Source organism: Accipiter gentilis, chromosome 9, assembly GCF_929443795.1.
Source record: "Accipiter gentilis chromosome 9, bAccGen1.1, whole genome shotgun sequence".
Lineage (NCBI taxonomy): Eukaryota > Metazoa > Chordata > Aves > Accipitriformes > Accipitridae > Astur > Astur gentilis.
Window position 1 is genome coordinate 3,019,783 of NC_064888.1, and position 22,162 is coordinate 3,041,944.

At 37.2% G+C, this 22,162-nt stretch overlaps 1 protein-coding gene across 4 annotated transcripts in view; it reads right to left on the reverse strand.

The window, feature by feature from the left end:
• CTNNA3 (catenin alpha 3) overlaps positions 1–22,162 on the reverse strand; it is a 502,927-nt gene that overhangs the window by 378,439 nt on the left and 102,326 nt on the right. For all 4 annotated transcript variants that reach the window (XM_049810858.1, XM_049810861.1, XM_049810860.1 and 1 more), the window contains one exon: positions 16,386–16,589. In XM_049810858.1, the coding sequence (XP_049666815.1) occupies positions 16,386–16,589 (204 nt within the window). The remainder of the gene's footprint in view (positions 1–16,385; positions 16,590–22,162) is intronic.

Genomic DNA, 22,162 nt, shown 5'->3' on the forward strand with positions numbered 1-22,162 from the left:
ATCATCCCAGAACATCAAAAGTCACAGCTTATATCACAGTTCATAGATCAAAAAAGCTTCAGAATAACTTAAATTTTTTCTTCTTTGTAGTTTTAGGAACTTCAGACTATTTTCTAGGTTACCTTATGTATTACTTCAGCATAAGCTAACATGATATTGAGTGAGAATTCATTAGCAGCTGGTCAAGTGTAAACAATCCATCAATCATTCCTATTTCCTTACTGTCAGCAATTCTAATTTTAACTCTGGAAAAAAATTGTGGTTTAAACTGTGGTATGTGAACTATATCACATAAACCAGAGACATCTGATAGTATGTTTTTAGACTCTCAAGCTTATTGTGAAAAAGTCAGTTCAATACATAATGAAGTCATTCTTCCTTTGTAACCACCAAGCCTAATTATGGGGGGTGGGGAGGAAGCTGCTTCAACTAGAACAGATGAACTACAATCTATCCTGGAATAAATCCATCAGTTTGTACCTAAAGCTCCAGTAAGAATTCTGGAAGAATTGCAAAGCTCTCTCGTGTCTTATATTTACGTGATTTCTGCCCGGTGAAAAGTAAATACATATTCTGGGTTGTTCTTATATTCCAGTCAGTGAAACATCAACTGGTTACCACAAAAGGACCTTTCAGCTGACAACAGGAGTCACATCTTCAGCATACCCAACACAGTGCCCTGCTCCAGTTTTCAAGGTACTGTTTTTGCAGACACGTTTTCACAAGCAGCTTTTCTACAAGAAATCTACCTGACATTTGACAGAAGTTCATGAAGAGGGTAGCACTGCAGTTAGTCACACAAAACCGCACCATCACCCTCGCAAATTTTCTGCTCATTTGGCATACCAGATTTCAGAAAAAGCCACAGTGTGACAGGGTCCTGGGGTGGAACAGGACCAGCTTTTTCCTTCACATGTAGCAGAAGCGCACTTAATCTCTAAAGCTATGTTTACTATAGCTTTCTGTTTATTAGAACAGAAAGATTACGAAGTTGAACACAGCAACTATCTGAGAAAAAAAGCTCAGACGGCCGGGTGACTCAAAACATGTGAAAAAGGTTACCTCCCTCACATCTGTATCCTGAGACAACGGGTGGCTTACTCCTTTCTTGCTTCCTAGTCCAACACCTTGCAGCAGCTTCCTGGCCTGCAGCAATCTTAGAGAGTCTCCTCTAGAACCTTGGGAAAATTTCCTCCCTCCAAATTTCAGGTAAGGCTTGCCCGGAGGTCCACTCCCTTTGGACATGCAGGCCTGGGGCAGCCTCCTGGCTCCCAGCTGTACCCCAGCCCACTCCACGCTCCAGGCAGTTTCCTCACTCGCGCACACCCCTAAAGGCAGGAACAGCCTCCAGGACCTCGCAGAGTTCCCTCAAACCCGAAGCGCAGCAACCAGAATAGGTAGGTCACTGCATCCTGGTTTTAAAATAGTGTGGCATGAAGTGCATACAGAATACACTAAGACCATAAACATTTAACAACACAATCACGTGTGGCCTGTCAAGCTGGCTGTTACCCTGCTAACAGGTTAGGCAAACTTTCATCTGCCTGAGAAAATGTTAGGAAAATCACTCCTCCAACCAGAGTCAAAAGAAAGTAAAATTGTATTCCCTCTCACGTAAAAGCACTAAGAACAGTAATATTGACATTTCTTAAATTATTTAATAATTATTAAAATAATCAATATTAAAAGTAACAGTAAGTACAAAGAGTGATGTTGAATACTAAATATTATTTAGTTTATTTTTATATTAACACTGGGAAATTCTTGCGGATTTCTGCCATACCACCAAATTCTGGAAAGATTTGTTTTGTTGGTTGGTTGTTTTTTACAGTGCTTATCAACTTTCTCCAGAGAAAAACATTAATATGAGAGCAGCTCACATATTACATTACACAAATGCAATTTGATTACTAAAGTTTTAATCTTGTACAGCAAAATTCCAATCTTCTATTTCTTGTACTTGAGTTCTAGTTCATGAACAGATTATAGGATGTGAAATTGTTAGGTAGATCCTAAAATGCTAAATTTAGATAAATCTTTCTAATGTAGTTATACATTTGGCAGGGTAAAACAGAAATCCTGCTAAGATAAACTGAATCACTGTTAAATGTACTACTTTCATGCAAACAGCTCGTGAGGAAATAGACTCTTAGTATGCATACAACTATTAATAGCTTCTTTTGCATATCCAGCCTTCCCCAGATACAGAAGGCAAAATTGTAGAAGGGACAGATTATTATCTGTAGATAACCAGGAAGTCTAAAAGCCCCACCAAATTTCAGTCCAGTTTTGATCACTGCATATGAAAAGCATTCTCCATTACAATTCTACACTAATCTGGGGAAAGAAACCAATTTGTAGTAAGAAAATGCACAATGAAGACTGGGCATATTACTCCTCCTCCATCTTTTCCTTTCTAAATTACACAAACTCAGTTAAGTCAGCTTCTTTCTTACTACTTCTACGTTCTAAAATCCTTACTTCCTTTCATTCCTCTTATCAGTCCACGCTATTCTTAAACTGTGATGCCCAAAAGTACATACTGAGGTGAGCCCTACTGACAGTTCATTTCATCTGTAATTCTCTACAGTTCCCAATGCCTTATGAACAATACCACTGCTAAGCCAGAAATCCTGCATTTTTATCTATACAGCTGACTTCTTCTCAAGGGTAATCATTTGCACTTGTCATTTCAACTTGCAGATTTCAGACCATTTCTCCAAATTAAAAAAAAAAGGGAGGGGGGGACAGGACACACATGCAGCAGAGATGCTTTTACTGTCCTATAAAATACTTAGAACTCTCACCAGGGTAGCATTATTCAAACTCTCAGCAAGTCCAACTCTTCATTCCCTCAGCCACCTTATTAATGGAACCTTGTAATATATGTGGACCCAGGCCAGTCCTTGTAGAATCGCACTTTATTAAACTATCCCATGTTGACCTGCAATAGAATAAATAACAATTCACTAGGAACATTACTTTTCAGTGAACTGTATTTTCCCCTAATAGTGGGTTAACTACGCTTCTCAAGTTTGCTTATGAAAACATCCTCCTCTCAGTGTGAAGCACATGTGCAAAGTTACATCATGTTTACTACACTAGCCAGCTGTTCTGTCAAAGAACTAGATGTATTTGACAAAACATATTTTGAAAATTTCATGCTCATTCTTTATCACCACCTTCTTATCCTGAAGATCTTTAGGAAATGAACATTTAAGTATTTACTGCAGCTTCTTCCTGGTTATCCAAATTACAGGGACTAATCTATAAATTCCCTAGTTTTAAGATAAGTTTTGTTTTTCTATTACTTGCAAATACTCATCCCTCACTGTTTTGTTACAATCAAGGCCAAAGTTTCAGAAACTCCTTTCTTAAATATTCTTTAACCTCTTTCTGTCATGTATTTCACTTTGCGTTATTAACTGAATTAAGCATTTATTTCCAGCTAACTATTTACATGAAGCCTGAAGCAGGTAGAAAAATCATAGTATTTTTTAGTTACTGTCCCCCATTTAGAAAGGTCTTGACTTTCCTTCTTAGTTCCTCTTATTAATAATGGATTAGTAGAAACATTTCTTCTTGCCTTATGCAACTTTTACTGGATTGAACTCTGTCTGTGCCACAGCTTTTTTGGCTGTATCCACAATCAACACTTGTCTTTTTATTTACACTGCATCTCTACTTATTTTCCAGTCACTATAAAGCTCCTGAAGCAGGCAAGTTGGTCTCTTTCTATGCTTTCCACTTTTCCAGAAGTTTGCTCTTTGGCTTTAAATAGTTTCTACCCTCTACCTTCTTTTGAAGCCCTTGTCTTTATTGCAATCTTTTTTAATAAATGATTTTGCTGTTTCACTTGTAATCTTTACAATCGTGTTTCTTATTTTCTCAGTATTTTTTACTAAATTACTTACAATGCTCAGATTTCCAACCTCCTCTTCACTATTAAAATTCACTAGTTACTTCTTCCTTTTAACAGAGCAAAAAAGTCTTTGATGCTACACAAAAAATTCTTGGAGTGTGCCTTTTGCTGTATTATTTTTGCAACAGAATGTTTGTTATTTGGACAAAGGAGCGAACAGCCATTCTGACCTAGAAACCACATACAAAACTTCACCTAGCCAACAGCCAGGCCTTACAGAACTGAGGGCAAGGTACAACTTTCATAGACAGATGGCAGCAATGGTTTCCCAGTACTCCCACAGGATCACTATGTTATAATGTTGTCCTTAGCACAGAGCTAGATCTCACAGCAATCCCATTACACTATTTTCAAACTCCTCCTCATTTACTTCTTCTTGTCACTGAAGATTCACTCTCACCACCAGCCAGAGGGAATACCAAGGACAGCATCATATTCTGGCTGTTTGAAGGTAATGCATGATTCCAGATTTACAGGCTGCCCTATAGCTCTGTATCATAGATACACACAGACTCTCTGCTACAAAAATAAAGGAGAGAATAAAAATATTAAAACTTCCACCCTGAATTAGTAGTCAAAACAGAAATCTAAAAATACTCCTCCCAGTTATTTTTTCAATCTCCCCATTTCAATTAAGTTGTAATAACTGTTTGGGTTTGTAGCAGTATTCCACTGGAGCTGTATCTAAATAAATGCCATGCAAATAATTTGAATATCTGACCTTTGCCAAACATCACTTTTGCCCCAGACATGGAAAAGCCGAACTCTTTGGTAATGTCCACGAATATACAGAAGCCTGAACTACATCACCCAATTCACCTCTGTCCTCACCAGTGTTAAGAGAAGGATTATCTCCTCCCCATGTTGCAAATGATACTCCTACTAATAAAATTTACCTTTCTTTGTCTTTTTTTTTTTTTAATATGTATGTTCAAGGGAATGTCATCTGTCTCCTTCTTTAACCTCATCCTTAGAAACTGCCATGATGTAGCTCATACACAACCCACATGCCATTCAGTTACAGTGTGTTTCTGGAAAATCCAGTTTCCCCAACCTGGCTAATTACATCTTTTTTTTTTTTTCTCTCAACCAAGAGCCAATTATAATCTACAGATACATGCAGAACATGTAGACTAGCATAAAACATGTTTCATACTGAAACAAATCAGTGAGGCACAAAAACAGATTTTCTGACAAAACACAGGCATATGCCCTGTCAGCTCTCCAAGATGGCCTTGGAACCAAACTCTGAAAGTTTCAGATCTGCTGCTCCCAGACTGTTCTGGGAAGAACTTGGAGGTACCAGTCCCTGAGCAGTCTTACTCTACAAAAATTCTGTTCTTACAGCCAGAGAAGTAGGTGTTCTGAGGTTCACAATAACTAAGAAGCCAAACAGCCTAAGAACCTGGCAGCCTTACCTGGGGCTTATTCAGATTTCGCATGCTCACTCATATGCAACAGCACTCTGGTTTCCCATTGGGATCTAGAATAAGACTTCATCTCTCATCGCAACGATCTAGTCAGTTGGTCCACAGATGTTCAGGAGTGGACAGGTATAAAACTGATAATAATCTTGGCAATATAAGTCAGGATCACCTAAGACATCCCAGCATATTTCATTTTCGAAATCCTGCTTTAATATGTGCACAGTTGAACACAGGAGGTGACTGGCAGAATCCAGAAGATCATTAAGCCTCTTTACTTCAAACTAGAAACAAAAAGTTTTCCAATAACTTGAAAGCCAGAACATAAAACTAGCCACTTCCTAGCCAATTGTAGCAAGGATCAAAATTGTCATTATGAACTTGCCTCCTTAAAAAATGGCTACAAGCTGTCATATAGTATTTCATAATTCCTTTTAACCAGCCATTGTTTGGTTTAATTTAGTTCACACTTTCTACTGGAACTTTGCAAAATTTTCATCTATTTCACTTCCTTATTATTGCAAACAGTAGACTGGAAACATCATTATCAAACCAAAATGGTTCCTGTGTGTGTGCTTATGCTTCTTCATGTATACATCGTCCATTTGTGCATGTGCATAGTTAGTAAAGATACATTAATAATACAGTGTTCTCTTACTCTATTAAGAAAAAAAAGTACAATCAAGAATCCAGAGAAGACATTTACCTTGGGCTCCAGCTGGTTTCCATTAACTGCTTGCAGGGTGTATGTAATTATTATATTTCTTATTTTCTCCTATTTATGGGGAATTCAAATTGATTATTATTCTTCATTTCTCCTGCAAAGAGCTAAATATATTCAATAACAGAATGGAGGGAGGGATTTTTTTACCAGTTATCTCCTTTTACAGACTGATAATTCCTCCTATACAATATAAAGGTTTTGAAAAAATGAGAAACATCGCTACTTGATAGAAAAGATAATCCTAGATTATTCCTGAGTACAGCCCCTAGTTAAGTAGCTGGCTTATCCTTTCTTTCCATCTTCATATACATTTTCTTTAATTTTTGCTACTGATAATGAAACAATGGTTTAAAATAATTAGAATAACCTAAGATACCAAGGATTTTCCAGTAAATAGAGTAATTAGAATAATTTAATGTATTATACTAAGCATTGCAGCTGTCTGATTTGAAACATTTATTTTCTTCACATACTCAAACAGAAAGAAAATGTGCCAATTGGCAACACAGGCTTAGAAAACAACCGCGAGAAACAGTTCTTGAGAAAAGCTGATCTTGAAAGGACTTTTTTTTTTTAGTTAATATGATGGTGGGGGTTAGATTGATTGTTTACTTTTCCAGCGTTCTGATCATACACATTGGTCACAAATGCAATGATACAAAAGAATATTCTTCCTTTTTATTTTTAGTTAATTAAGAAAAAGAGGAGTAGCACATCAGACAAAGAAACAACTGGAAATTAATCCACTGAAATGGAAGTTAAAATAAAAAGGAAGTGCCAATAAATGCTGTTTATGACCACAGACACAGATCTGGTTTTGTTCTTTGAGCCATGTTTTGATTTTCTTTTCAGAAAGAAAATGGAAATGTGGAATGTGGATTTAGATCCTCAGGTGCCCAGTCTCTTTTAAATCACTGTTTTAAGATCTTGCTGAACGGTAAAGACAAAGCATTAGAATTTTTTATTCAATGGTTTTATGATACAGTACTGATTTCATCAAAAGTGATCATAAGCTATTTCACATAAAACTCCATTGTTCATTCCTCATAAAAAAGATCAACAGAAGTCAGGCAAGAAATTAAGTTGAAAAGCAGTTGAGAACTATGAAGATATCTCCATTTCTATAAGAGACATGTCACCTCTGGTTCTATATATTAAGAATTTCAGCATCTCACGGGTTGCTGGCAAATACCTTAAATCTGAGTAACTACAAGAAAAAGCATTTGTTTTTAGCCACGCAGTAGACCTCAACACTGGCTGATGAAATTCATGGGGAGAGCCTTTAATCAACCACTTCCCAAATGATTTCCACAAGGAATTCAAGGTGTCATTCTAACCTTTGATTATAGAGACGATTAACTAGCACAGAACTTAACTTAGTAACCACTCTCCCTTTCACCACTTCAAGATTGCCAGAGATTATTCAAATTAAAGAAACTTTCTTTTTGCTACTTTACTGGGTATAATTTCTTGTCCTACGCTCATTACCAGAGTATCTTTTCATCTTCCATTAGTAAATAATGGGATTTACTTTATATTAAAAGAAGCTGGCAGGGACATCTGGGAAGTTGCACAGACTTTGGAATTTATTCAAATGTTTAGAATCACAGAGTCCACATACTGAAGTCCGCAGGGACATCTGGAGATCATCCAGTCCAACCCACTGCTCAAAGCACAACCAACCACAGCCACGTTTGTTTGGGTTTTGGATGGGAACCCCACAGCCTCTCTGGGGAACCTGTTCTAGTGTTCAACCACTCTCACAGAAAAAAAAGTTTCTTCTTATTTAAATGCAATTTCCTGTATTTACAGTTTGTGACCGTTGCCTCTTGTCCTGTCACTAAGAACCCCTCAGACATGCCTAGCTTTGTGTTCTTTACTGCCTCCCATCAGATATTCCTACACACTAATAAGATCCCCCTGGAGCCTTCTCTTCTCCAAGCTGAACAATCCCAGCTCTCAGCCTCTCCTCGTATGGTCAACGCTCCAAATCCTTAACCAGCTTCACAGCCCTCCACAGGGCTCTATCCAGTACAGCTGTGTCTCCTTTATACACTGGACACAGCACTCCAGATGCGTCTCACCAGAGCTCGGTAAAGGTGAAGGATCACCCCCTTGACCTCCTTGCTATGCTCTTCCTAAGGGAGCCCAGGATGCTGCTGGCCTTTGCTGCAAGAGCACGTTGCTGGCTCGTGGTCAGCCTGGTGCAGGGCTTGGCCTTCCCTTTGTTGAACTTCATGAGGTTCCTTGTCAGCCCTTTTCTCCTGCCTGTTGAGGTCCCTCTAAAGGGCAGCACAACCAGCTGATGCATCAGCCACTCCTCCCAGTTCTGTATTACCTGCAAGCTTGCCAACAGTGCACTCTCCTATCATCCAGGGCATTAATGGGTTAAACGGTACTGGACCCACTATTGACCACAGGGGTATACCACTAGCTACTGGCCTTCAGCTGGACTCTGTGGTGCTGATCCCAACCCTCTGAGCACAGCACTTTAGCCAGTTTTCAGTCCACCTCTCTGTCAACTTATCTGGTCCATACTTCATCAGTTTGTGTTACGGGAGAGAGTGTCAGAAGCCTGACTAAAGTCAAGTTCAAAATCCAGCATGCTATTACGCTGAACGTGTGTTTAAAGATTGCACAGAGATATTTGGGGTAGTGTAGGTTACGTACTTAGCAATTAAGGGGTTTTTAAAGACAAGAATTTAAGGCATTTTGGATTTGTTTAAAAAAAAAAATTTACATTAAAAAGTTAGATTTGGTCTTCATTTGTCTGCAATATCAATGTACTATTAAGAGTTCCCTGAACTATCAATGACTGATCTTTTTAATAAGAATTGTTACATGCACAAGAAGTAAATACCTTTTAATCTGAAACAGAATACCATTTAGAAATTTGTTTTGACAACAAAAATCAGCTTTCCTATACAGAGGATAAAAAACAAGATAAATGCGTTCTGAAACACCAGACTTCAGTAGTGTTCCTAGAAATGGCATATTAACGTTTAGGAAAATGATCAGCCTTTAACATCCTCCAGAAAATAGGAAACTGGTCAAGAAAAACTTTGTGTAATGACAACCATTTTCCTTAAACTGGAAAGAAAAAAAAAAAAAAATCTTGTAAATTAAACAGGTAGGTAGATTTTGAGTTAACAAAAACTTTAAATTTTTTTTTAATGCTTGTTTATTACCATAATCAAGGATTTATTTCATCTTGGTGAGAGAAAATGCTACTTTATTGAAGGTTCCCTAAAAAAAAAAATGAGTCTTCAGCAACCCAATATATTTCCAGTCCTGTCAGGTACACCAAATACAAATTACTGACTATTGTACTGAATCATCCTCTACAGAGCCATGAGTCGCTCATCACGCTACATTACTTCAATGCAAGCCTTAAGATCCGATTAATCCTGAAATAGCTTGGCTCAGAACCGTTAAATGAAAAACAGGGCTTAAGAATAGAAAATCTTTCATTATCTTTCTCTAGCTCACGTGCATAGATCCCAGTTTATTGCAAATTCTGTAAGACCATCTATAATCAGGTAAACTTAACTGCAGCTTATTTTTCAACTGTAAATCTGTTTGGGGAATTCACTAGACTACTTTTGTCTTTTAAGCACACTAAAAATCTTCTTCCTGAACAGTTCACATCTAATTTCCCTATAAAACTAAGTGTTTGACAAAAGTTAATATTTAGAAAAATAATTTTCAATTCCACATACTGCATATAAAATGTAAGAAAAGCCACTATAGGAGTGTTCAAAGTCAACTGAACTAGGTACTTGGCCAATATCAACAACAGAATTATGAAAACTACATGTTTTCCTGCATAAATGCCAACATAATATGCCACATGGGCATACTAATTTTACTGGAATAAATCTTTTTTCTGAAAACATGATACACGATAAAGTCAGGAAAAAAACCCCCAACTGAATAAGTAAAATCTGAGTGACACTTTCCACCCACCCATCACACACTGAAATTTTTATAGTTTACATTTTGCTATACCTGACTTCCAAACTTCCCTAGAACAGCAGTTTTTTAAAACGTTTGAATATGAAGAGGACAGCGAAGTAAGAACATTTGAATCCTTTTTTTTTTTTTACAAAAAGATGTGAATATAAGCTCTGTTTGTTCATATTCCTATATAGCAATACAGAAAAAAGGATTTCAGGAAGTCAGTCAGTTCAACCATATGTTACTCTGTTCTGTAAGACTTTAAAAAGGCATTTCTTTGAACTCCCTGGTTAATCTGGTCTGCCAAGTTTGGGCTCAGTTCTTCAACCAGAGAGCAATTATACAGAACTTTTCAAGATACATATTAGTGAAAGAAAGTGAAAGTAACCAAGAAGGACAAGTCAAACAGTCCCCTATTCTTAGCTCCCTACACGTCACTGTCAACAATTTGGAGGATCCAATACTGAAGTATATTATTGAAGAAATAACATATTTACCCTAACTCTAAACAGTTGCTGTAATCTTCAGCTGTGACAGATATGATTGTTTGGAATAATTTTCATTCGATGGAGAAAGTGAGAGACACATCAAGTTAAACAGATAAAGGTACAAAGCTGTATGTGAAAATGCATTTCTTCAGTCATAGCGCTTAGATTCTTTAATTAATGAGCTGAATTATCAATCTTACAGATTCACAGTACCATGTAGCTACACAGACAATTTCACTGGAAGCTACAATCAAACCACGTTTTGAAGCTCTGTAAAAAGATGTACAAGCCTTAGCAGAACTGGTAATGTCCTTCCAGCATTTTCACCATCAACAACAATAAAAAAGGACAAACGAGGTGAAAATGGTGAAATACACTATTTATACATGTATCAATATACAATCTGTGGACTGGTTGTAATATTTTTGATATCTGGCAAGAAGATCTCTTATGACAAAATTTTAACACACATTACCATAACAGTTTTCTGTAGAAGAGGAAACAGTAGCTGGCAGGTACTGAGATGAGAAGGTTTAAGGTTTTAAGTCATGAAAAATGTATTCATGAAATTATACATTCTAAATAGATTTTCAGCATACTTTTAAAAAATATTCATATTAGACTGCTTACTATACACCCACTCCAAAACATAATGCAAAATAGCCCCAAATTAATGAAACTTAAAAAGTGGCAAACACTATGTTTTCTGAAATAGCCTGTGTTCTCTGAAGCCCGTCTGACAGGCACAGGTTAGGCGAACCCATATGTGAATGGAGAACATAAGCTTTACCATAAAGAGCTGTAGCAGATTTGAAAAGTGTCTGGCGCTTTTTCACAATTGGTTATTTGATTCATGCAATGTGAATTTTCACTGGTAAGAAATACCATTTTGTGCCCTAATTTCTTATTTATGGAGTACCAGTCTTTTCATATAGATGTTAAAAGCCATCAGCAATCCACTTTTCCGCAGCTATAACATAGGGACAATTGAGGAAAAATAGCCCCAAGAAAGGCAAATATCTAACAAAGATGACCAAGCAATTCTTTAATTTAAAAATATGAAACATTCCTTTTTTAAGCTGAACAAAATGTTTTCTTCAATCTGAAATAACTCTTTTGGAGGAATTCTTGCAATTTCCAGTACTATCAAAAATGTTCCCCCTGAGCACTGAAATGAAAAATCTAGTGCTCAGAGCAAGATTAAGTAGCTTAAATGCAAGATCCACTGCACCACCGTGAAGATAAACCAAAGTGTCTTGTCTTCCCTCTATCCAGGGAAGCGTTAAAAGTCTTCACCAGGAAACCATAAAGTACAAGGAACATGAAGTTTGAGATATCTCTATGTCCTTCCACTCTAAAAGAGTAAGAATGGCAATAAAATACTACACAAAATGTTATCAATCACAGGCAGTCTCTACATAGAGACACTGGGTCAGACCTTAAGCTGTTGTTGAAGAGTACTCAATAGAGGAGTAAAGCAAGGTACTAGCACTCCACAGCACTCAAATTTATGAGTTGAGAGAAAGGGTAAGGCCCAGAACTGTGCCATCAGTAATGAAGACTTCTGGGTTTCCATCCATTTTCTGGTTTTCAATTCCAATGCTCAGCTTCCAGTAAGTGAACAACAATTCAATTTGAAATCTAGACAGACACAACCGCACAAGTCCCAACTATCGCTGTATCATCTTTCCTGCAGTTGGAACTTCCCCATGGCTACAGAGGCCTCTGTACTACATAGCTTTTCCTTAGAGGGCTCAGCACAATCCAGCTCATTCCCTGTCTCAGGTATCCCCCTAATTTCTGGGATCCTAGCTCCTAGTCTCATCCTCACAGCATTTCAGTTCATATGCTCAGATCCAAACATGCCTCAAATACGAATGTCTCATATCCAGAAGTTGTGGACACAAACCTGTGGTGAAGCAGCAGGCTTCAGAGAACCTTCAGGGAACCCAAGGAGATAAAAGCTCCAGCAGCTCTATTCCCAGTGAGATTCAATTATGCCCTACATGTAATACAGGTGCTTCACTATCTGCCACCAACTACTTCAACTCCCTTGCAGCATCTTTCCTGGAGTGGTCCAACGTTGTCTGCCACAAAGCAGATGAGATTTATAGTCAGCCTCAGCTTGGCCTGCCCTTAGGCTACATGGATGGTCAGGGCTTGATTAGCAGTACCCTAGATATGTAATATAAATATGTACAACGTGGTCACTTCAGTCCACTTCCTGATCTGGCCTCAAGGTAAAATGTATCATTAGTCTTCTCCTTTTGATTTTAAAGGTTGACCAGAGACAAGATGAGCTTATCATTAGGAAAATGCAAGTGCTTATTACTAGAACAAAATTATTGTTCCCATTGATACATTACTATCCACACACCATAGTATGATTCTGCCATTGATAAGCTATCCAAATTCACAGTAGTAATTCCTGTTACTTGATGACCTGAAATGCAAATATATCCCTTAACAATATATGTACATGAGTAAAATTCAGAGAGGATAACAATAGTACACAAATAATTCCAAAATACCAGAATAAAAATTGCTGCCTTTCAGAAGAATTATAAATATATTTGCAATTTACTATATGTCGGAATTACTTTATGAACAGAAAAACTTAAAGCTTCTAGGAGACAGAGTGTTTCTTTATTAGGGTAGAGAACATTAGAGCTTAACTTTCCATTGCATCACCTCAGTGTGATAAAACCTCTGCAAAAAACAGCCACTTACATAAAAGGCAGTAGTATCTGCTGAAACGATGTTTCTCCCAGCTTGCAGTAAAAACTCTAAATGTTATCACTGACACCAATAGGCCCTTGATTTCACTTGATGTCCTTAAGGCTTACTAGAGACTTCAAGTAATTGAGAAAAAAAAAAAAAAAAACCAACCACCACCAAATTTAGGAATCAGAAAAGCTATATTCCTTATATTGTTTCAAATAGTTAGGGCTAAATTGTAAGTTCCTGTACATTTCTTTAGGCACTGAGGGATAGCTTCAAAAAAACCAGACAATGCAGAACTTACAGAGGATTTAGGCGCTCAAGTCCTTGGCAATGATCCTGTTAAAGCTAAACACTTACCAGGCAGGCCACATCTACCATCAGCTCCAGATCCAGGGGCTTTAGAGATACACTAGATGTTACCAGTGTCAGTGCAGCTCATACAATTTCCTGGCAAACCAGCTGCTAGAGAAGGATTTGTGAAGGTGGCACTTACTGTGTGTGGTGTGTCTGAAGCAATGCAGCTCCCACTAGCAACACTCAGATAGGAAGAAGCCTTAAGAAAAGTAATCAAACTGATATACTAGAAAGAAATGACAGGCACATATCCAGAAAAAAATCTTCCAAGCAGCTGACAATTATAACTCATGAGAGTGACTGAAAAGAACTGAAATGACAGTGGGTAGTCTATGTTTTGTGAACCATACACCATCAGGACAAAGACAGGAGCAAAAGCATGCCCTTTGTGGGTTGTGGGCAAGGAAAACTTTCCACTCTTGTGTACAAGCTATGGTACAGAGCCTCTGTGCCTCACTCTGGACATAGGGCACAAAAACACCATGAGAACATACACCAACTCACATGAAGTATTACGTAGACAGTGCGATTGCTTGTGGAGTACAATACTGTTCCCAAGGAGAGGAAGGGAATCACAACCTAGTCCTTAAATTGTACTCTGTTAACAAATGGCTGGTATAATTTTTATAGCTCATTCAATTCACAGTCCTAGCTTATTGAAATTATTAATAGAAGAGCCCAGAAGACAGTGATAAATCAGCAGTGTCTCCTGGATCTATCATCTATCCTTCAGTGAGTTAGAGTTGTGAAATAAAGTAACTGACACCTGATAATCTTCTCATTGAAAAACTTATTTAATCCAGTCTCAGTAATAGCCATAAACTATTCTTGGTGAGAGTTTTTCCATTGAGATCAATATTAATTTTATAAGCAGATCCAGTGCACTAAAAGAAATGAAAAACTTTAAATTCACTCCTGTCATTTAACCCTAGTATAACACCTCATACCTTTAAATCTTTTGTATTTCTTTCCATCTGCTTCCCTTCTCACCTTTGCCACCTTGTGCAGACATTGTGTTCTGCAGCAAATTATATGACACTCCCCCTTTTTGCCATAATTAAATAGCTGCTTCCTGACTTTCTCAAGTCAGTGGAGTGGGTTAGGTAGTCTTCTTTCCCCCTTAGGTCTGCATTATGTAACCCTAAAACCATGGTTATTTCTCAAATAGAAAAGATAATCACAATTTTGTTTCAAGAGTCCAAGAATTTAAGACCTTTTGACTTACAATCATGTAGTTTTACTCCTGCAAGACACAGAATTCCCATAAAGCGTTCTTGTGACAAAACCACAGTGATATTTTGGACTAATACGGGCTGCTATACACCACTTCTGGATCCTCCCACATGCTCTGGCTACTACACGTTAGAATCATAGAATCATTTAGGTTGGAAAAGACATTTAAGACATCAAGTCCAACCGTTAAAGGTTGATGCCTGCTCTTATTAAACTTTCAGCCATTTAACAGCAAACCTGATCCACCCTAGAACAGATATTGCAATAGACATCTGCTACAAGAAGGTATCAAAGACTAATATTCCAAGCTAACCAGAGCTAAGAAGTCTCACATGTGTAAAGCAGCACCAGAGATGTTCAAGAATTATGGTGCATTCAACAGAAACTGCAGCTAAATTTTGAGTAAAAATATGAAAGCATCTTTATCTGCTATAAGGACTGAAAGAGCAACTTGAATTCACAGAAAATGAAATAAATCAGCTGTAAATTCCACCTGCCCCCCAATAAATGAAGAGAAAATATCAAAAAGTATAGTATCTGTGAAATGAAAAAAACATCTGATATGCACAGATTATCTCAGTCCCTACAGTTCATTATCCTAATGACAACAGGATATGACAAAGAAAATGGCCTTACTAAAACACCTTCGGACTGGGTTAACTAGTATGACTTACAGAATAGAAAGGAATTTCAACTTCCCAAAAAAAGAAACAAATAGCTATATGATACGACTATCCTCTCAATGTGCTTGATGAATCATCTTCAAGTATCTTTAGATAAGACCAGTATGTCTACAGAAAATGTTTCCAGAGGAAAAACATGATATTAATACTGTGTACTTGTATTAATAGTATCAATTCTCCACTGTTTTATCATTTAACTGCCAGACATAAGCAGCGCCAAATCCATTCTTTAAATCTAATAGTTATTTTTAAACCACAAACAAACTATATTCCAAATTCACAGATGAATTGGCCTATAAGCATGCCAGACAACCAGATTTCTGGATTTACTGAACGGTCCTAGCTTTCTAACTTAGCAATTAAGTCGTTTTTACACTTGTGACTTGGTACTCTTACACAGACCAAAGGTAGTGGTGTGAACACTCTAAAACGTTTCTAAGAGATTACTTAGGTTTTAACAAATTATTATTGAAATGGTTGCCTTCTACAGGAACAGAGATTACATTTTAAAAATTCTGGTCTAGGAAGTGACATTATGAAGAAACTCTTATTGCTAGCATATGAAGGATTATGTCTGTTCTGTACTAGTGACAGTTCACAATAAGTGTACAATAACCTAAATGTGTACACCGTATCTGTAATACAGCATTTGCCACAGACTGTATGATATAGTATGATTTGTCCTCATTCTGGGGATCCATATTTAGCATTTGCTTAGATTTATGTAGAACAAAGTTCCTTTCAACCTTTTAAAGGGCGTGTTGAGAAAAATAGGTTAAATTCTAATTTACACTAATTATAGGTTAAAGTCTAATATACACTAAAACAGGCTTTGAGATAGACATTAAAAAAAGGAAAAGATGTCTGGTTACCTACATTGTTTATATATTCAGAAAGCAGGTCTTGGAGAGCTTGCCGGATAGCGTTGCACTCAGCAATGATGCGTTCTCGATGAAAATCGCGCGTGCAGGAAGAATCAGCTAACAAAGCCGCTCCACTGATAATAGCTTCGAGACGTTTCTCTAGTGATGGCCTTATTTTCTCTTCATTCACTACAAGAGGATCCAGGATGATTAAATTCTGGAAAACATGAGGAGTACAGGTAAGAAAGGTCAGCCCAATTAAGTTGCTGCTTTATTTTTTACTTGCATGAACTACAGTGACATTATGCTTCCTAGACTTGCAACTAGCCCTTTCCCCTTGAAGTATCCAAAACACTTTAGAGCATGGCAGATTCCGTTATCCCTACCGGGGCTATGCATACACACCATCTGCAGACAAAGCCAAGTTCTCGCTGCCATTCAGACCTCACTTGTTCTAAGCCAATATCCATGTTATCAAATCCTAATGGCCTGGACCCAGTGCTAAGATAGCAACAGAGCTTTCTAGTCAGAGCTGGTTCACACCTAAGCAGCTCACAGAACAAGCACAAGATCATATCTACCTGCAGGCCATGTTGACATCTGACTACAACTGCCTTGTCTCTGAGTCCTTCTTCTGTTTCCTACTTTTGCTGCACGAGATTCAAGATTTTCATCCTCGGCTTCAGTCTCTCCTACTCCTGTATGTGGCATTTCTTTTTCTACCTTTATAAATATGCATGCATTCTTATCACTGCAGTATCTATTTGGTCTATCAATCTTCAGAACACCCTACTCTACAACAAAAAGCTATCAAATCCATTTTATAAGCAAAGAACTGAGGCCCAAACTGCCAGGTTCATGGCCACGCAGATGGTATGGCCTAAAACAGGCAACTGCATGCCATCTTCCCAAGTTCTCAGCCAGCATTGCTTCTCCTCTTCAAGTTTTGTCACTGCAGTTGTAAAAAAAGTATTCCTTCTTTCCAATTCCTTCCTGTGTCTGTCTACACTTCTTGAGGGTTATCTGTCTTCCTTATCCTTCCATACAGTGGCCCTGTCTTGTATATTTACCTTGCAAATTCTTAAAAAGATATGTATGTTATACTAAGCTTGTAATGTCTATGTACAATTATGACACTGTGTATGAGTTTACTACTCAGTAATATGCCATGCTTTATCCAAGTATCTCAGATGAGAGTCTCAGCTTTTTTTGAAAGAGGGGTTCAACACCTCCAAAATTTAGTCTTTTAGAGGTCAAGAGGACCTCTAGATTTAACACAAAAACAGCAGTGTTAGCTCACAGCTGAAAATGTCAAATCACATTACATAAGCAGTCTACTTCTGTTGATTTTTAGTCTAATACAATCCCAGACTGTGGCAGAAAGTCACTGCTGCTACCTTTAATAGGCTGAGTATGGGCAAAGATCAAAATAGTAGCTTTTGTTCAATGACTGTGTTTTCAAAGGACATAGATATAAGTGTCCTTTTCTTTTCACTGGCTAGGGTAAACGAAAACAGACAACTCTCTTGAGAGGATAAAATTAATTACATTTGTGTGTCAAGGAAATGTTCTAAAGAGAAAGAAAAGGAGAGGTGATATTTTCATGAAATGTGAACCTAAGTATATCTGATCTTCAGTATTTAAAGAAACTGAAACTAGTAATTTCTAATCTAACTAAACATCTGAAACAGTGTCATTATGGTCCAGATCACCAAGCCTATATTCCACATAAATCCATTCACCTGTTACATCCATATGTGGTTCCAATCTTTCAGAAGAAATACTAAACAAGAAAACTATGCCATATATACTTAAGCGTAATTTAGGTCAGGTAAATCAGAACTTATCTGTGCTTATCCAGTATGTGCCAGACTACTTTTAAAATGGAAAATTTTAATTATTTTTTCAATTTAGATTTAATATCACAATTTTAGGTACTATCTAGCTTAGGCAATTCTAATAGTGGAAGTGTTCTATTAGAACATCACAAGATAAAAGCTTAAACAGCTAGGAAAGGGGACTTCAGTCACCAACATTTTCTTGTGGGTTATCATTAACATTCTCTTACAGATTTAGGGAAAGGAAGACTCTGTTATATGTTCAATCCTCCAATCTTTTCTGAAATACACAAGAATTGTTTTGAGACAGCTGAGAGATTCTCCAGAAAAGCTAGACAAAAATCAGACTTCATACTCTGAATTATTTCCAAAGAAAACCAATGCACGTTCTTTCCGCATTACTGTGTCATTCAAATGGAAACTTGTATTTCCCAACTTGGAGGATCAGTGTAGGTTTCTAAACATTCCACCTCCACTACTGTTCCATTGCCTTGAAGTCCTCCATCTCATTTAAAAGCATTCTAGTTATTTAAGTAGTCTTAGCACTTCAGCCCCATTCTTACTACCTATTAACATACATAAAATCAGTGGACACATGAACCTTCTTAAACGACCTAAGACCTTCTGGTGCCTAAAGTTCTAGGATTATGTTATGCTTTGCACCAGAAACTGGGACTACATGAACTCTAGTTCTCAAATTTCCACAATTACTAAAAAGAAAAGGTACTAGTGACTTTCTGTCTCTCCACATTTTCTGTGTTGAATTTTGGAATTTTCATACCACTGCAGAGCATCACAGAAAATCAGGCCCGTGCAATTTTCTGTTGTCTATTCTGAGAGACTATAAAAAGTCTAAAACTAAGTTTATGGACTTGTTTCAGCAAGTGACAGGATAGACCATTAAAATGGCTTATGGGTCTGTGTCAGGTGTTTAGGTGCATCCAGCAGATGCAAACATAGATTAAGTTAAACTATTAACTATGTATTTCCAAGTTCCTAGATTTTCTCAAACCAATGTTAAGCCTATCCAAATACACATAATATACTAAAAAAGAGTTTATGTGCAAGCAGGAGAGAAAGAGCTTAAATATTTCGAAGATGAAAAACACAGCTATTTCTTTATCCATAAAAGCAGCATATGAACCCTATTTGTTTCTTAATTATTTCCTAATTGAAAGATGTGAAAAATATGTTGATCATGGAAACATTAATTTCACATGCAACTTTGGAACCAAAGCCAAACTAGGATGGAACAATAATTTGCCCACTTGCAAAGATGGAGCAAAGGAAACAGGCAGTCCACTGCTTTAATCCTCTTTTGCAGGAGTAGAGAAGTTAGAGCCAGTTAAGAACTACTTGGTAGTTACAAGAAGTCCAACTTCTGCCCTCTCCGAGAAAGAGAGAAGAAAAGCTGAAATTTTGCCAGGGCCTGGCAGACGCTGCCATGGAGGCTAAAATCCAAAGAAAAGAAAGAGCGCTTGGACAGAATGAAGATGGCTTGCTCTCCTACTCTGAAATATCTCCATATATCCTAACCTCTTGCTGGCAGCGGATGGAGCCAGACTAGCTCTCCTAGGCAACAGCATAGGAAGTCATTTTGCTTTCGCAGGCAACTTCTTAATTGCCAATGCCTAGAGCCAGGCCTGATACAAGCAGTAATCCAGCTCTTAGTGTTGTCATCAGAAGCCTTCCTACTGCAGTTAAAACATTAAGACTCCCATGTCCTTTTCTGTAACAGATATTTCCACAGAAGGAAGGAAATGTACCTGAAGACACTTTTCTGGAAGGGTGAAGGCAGTAAGATAGCATTTGTTCACAAGAATAACTTAGAGACACATTAAGAGTATTAGTATAGGACATCCATTTTTTCCTCATTTCTTCTCTTTGCTGAGCTTCCTTACAATTGTGAGATTATGGCTGAATGCAAAGGAAAACTGCACCCAATTTACCTGGAGGCAAGCTAAGTTATTGCATGTCTCAAACACAATATGCATTGCAGGAAATTAGGGAAATGCAGTAAAGGAAATTGTGAAGAGGTAAGAAGTGTCATTAAGGACTCTGAAAGGCAAGGGAAATTAACCCCTTTCAGCTGTCACCTCTCTAAGTTAGAATGCATAACTTTAAAAGCACAATCAAAATAGCTCTCAGCAGTAGGAACTGTGTTTTCCTGCATAACAAGCGTTTAATGACTGCATTATCTAGGACTTCATTACTTTGGCTATATCCAAAGACACAGCAAAATTAAAAATGAAAAAGCTTTGACTTTAATAACTGGCATATTAATACAGAGTTGGAAAACTGCATAAAAATAATCATTAATGTTTAATTATTTACCTTTTAAAAAAAATGTAATTAACTTACACCCAATAGATAATTTCAAACTAATCCTAATACATGAAAGACTCATCCACGATGATCTTTGAAGAATGACAGGGAAGGCATTCTAAGATAAAGTCAGTTTCCACAGGTCAAGACACCCATTTCTGATGTGAAAGACAGGTTTATTTGTGTTACGAGGTTTGAAACTCTGTCTCCCACGTTCACATTACAGTCCTTAAAATCAAAGCTCACCCCTGCTGAAGCTGTGCCACTTGGTCACTGTTCACTGGAGCAGCGACTTCACTGTGGCACTCCTATGTCTCAAGTAAGGACCCTCAACACTAGCTATACACCAGTCTACTCTAATTTTAGTGGTGGTTTCCTCAACTATAAATCTGTAATAACTTTCACATTGCCAGCACTGGCAAAGGAAGAATGACACTGTAAAACATCTAGATCCTAGATTCTTGGGTAAGTTCCGTGATACATTTCCACACTATAAACATTTAATGAGATTTGTTCCCAACAGACTATTTACTATGTCAATCTATTTCACGGCACTGTATTTGCAACATGACGATAGAGCAAAGGTTATTTCAGGTCCTTAGCCAATAGAACTTTATGTAAAGAAAGAAAAGTGCAACCATCTAATTCATAAAATAATTTTAAGAAGTTAAATGCTCTATAAATTGTGCTTTATCTAACTCGCACAGCTTCAATTCCCATTTGTGTTACCTAGGTAAAAATATATTTAAAAGTCCATAAACAAAAGGCTTTTTATAACAGTCGGAATTCTACGTTCTTATGTTTCCAAATAAAAACAAATTCAATCCAAAAGACAATTATTATCCATTTTGTGACTATCCCAAATCTTAAATTTTAAAACAATAATAAATTTAATTACATTTTTAAAAATAATTTAAATGGTACTGCTCATATACAGTCAAGATGAATTCACCTGCAGTCAGAAGATGCAATCCTCTTGCCAAATTTTGTTTAAAAAATTTGTAAGAAAATCAGGTAAATAATAGCTCTCATTTAAAGTATATCATTTGTCATTCAGAGTTTCATAGTTGTAATTGTAATTGTAGCCTGTTCCTTTTGGGGGAAAAAACCTCTCAGATTCAACTTTGAGCATGACTGAGAGGTCTGTTTTGATAAATAAACTGCCACTACAAGATATGTGTCATATTTCAATGTATTTCTCTAACCTTTCATTGAAAATTTTAGACAAAATCTATTACCATCAGTCATAGCACCAATTCTCCTGAAAATGTATCAACAATATTGGAGTTCTGAGGCTGAGATCTGGTAAGTCTGAGAACTTACAACCAAAAAGACGCATAGTTGCAAATGTGTTTAGAAACTTTGATTTCTTTTGTTGATCTGGGCCTACATTAGTTACACCAGACGAGGAGATCTCATCTACAGGAGGTCTTTTACCATTTTTGGCAGGACAATGGAAAATAACACTGGTAAGAGCCAGAGCAGCCATAAGAAAAAGGGAAAGCTCCATACAAAAGCTTAGGACCAGGTCAGGAGTAGAGAAAGAACTGACTTTCTCCAAATATTTGCTTAAATAGTAGAAGTAGAAATGCAGAATTTGTAAAAGCATATTCTTTATGTCACTTTA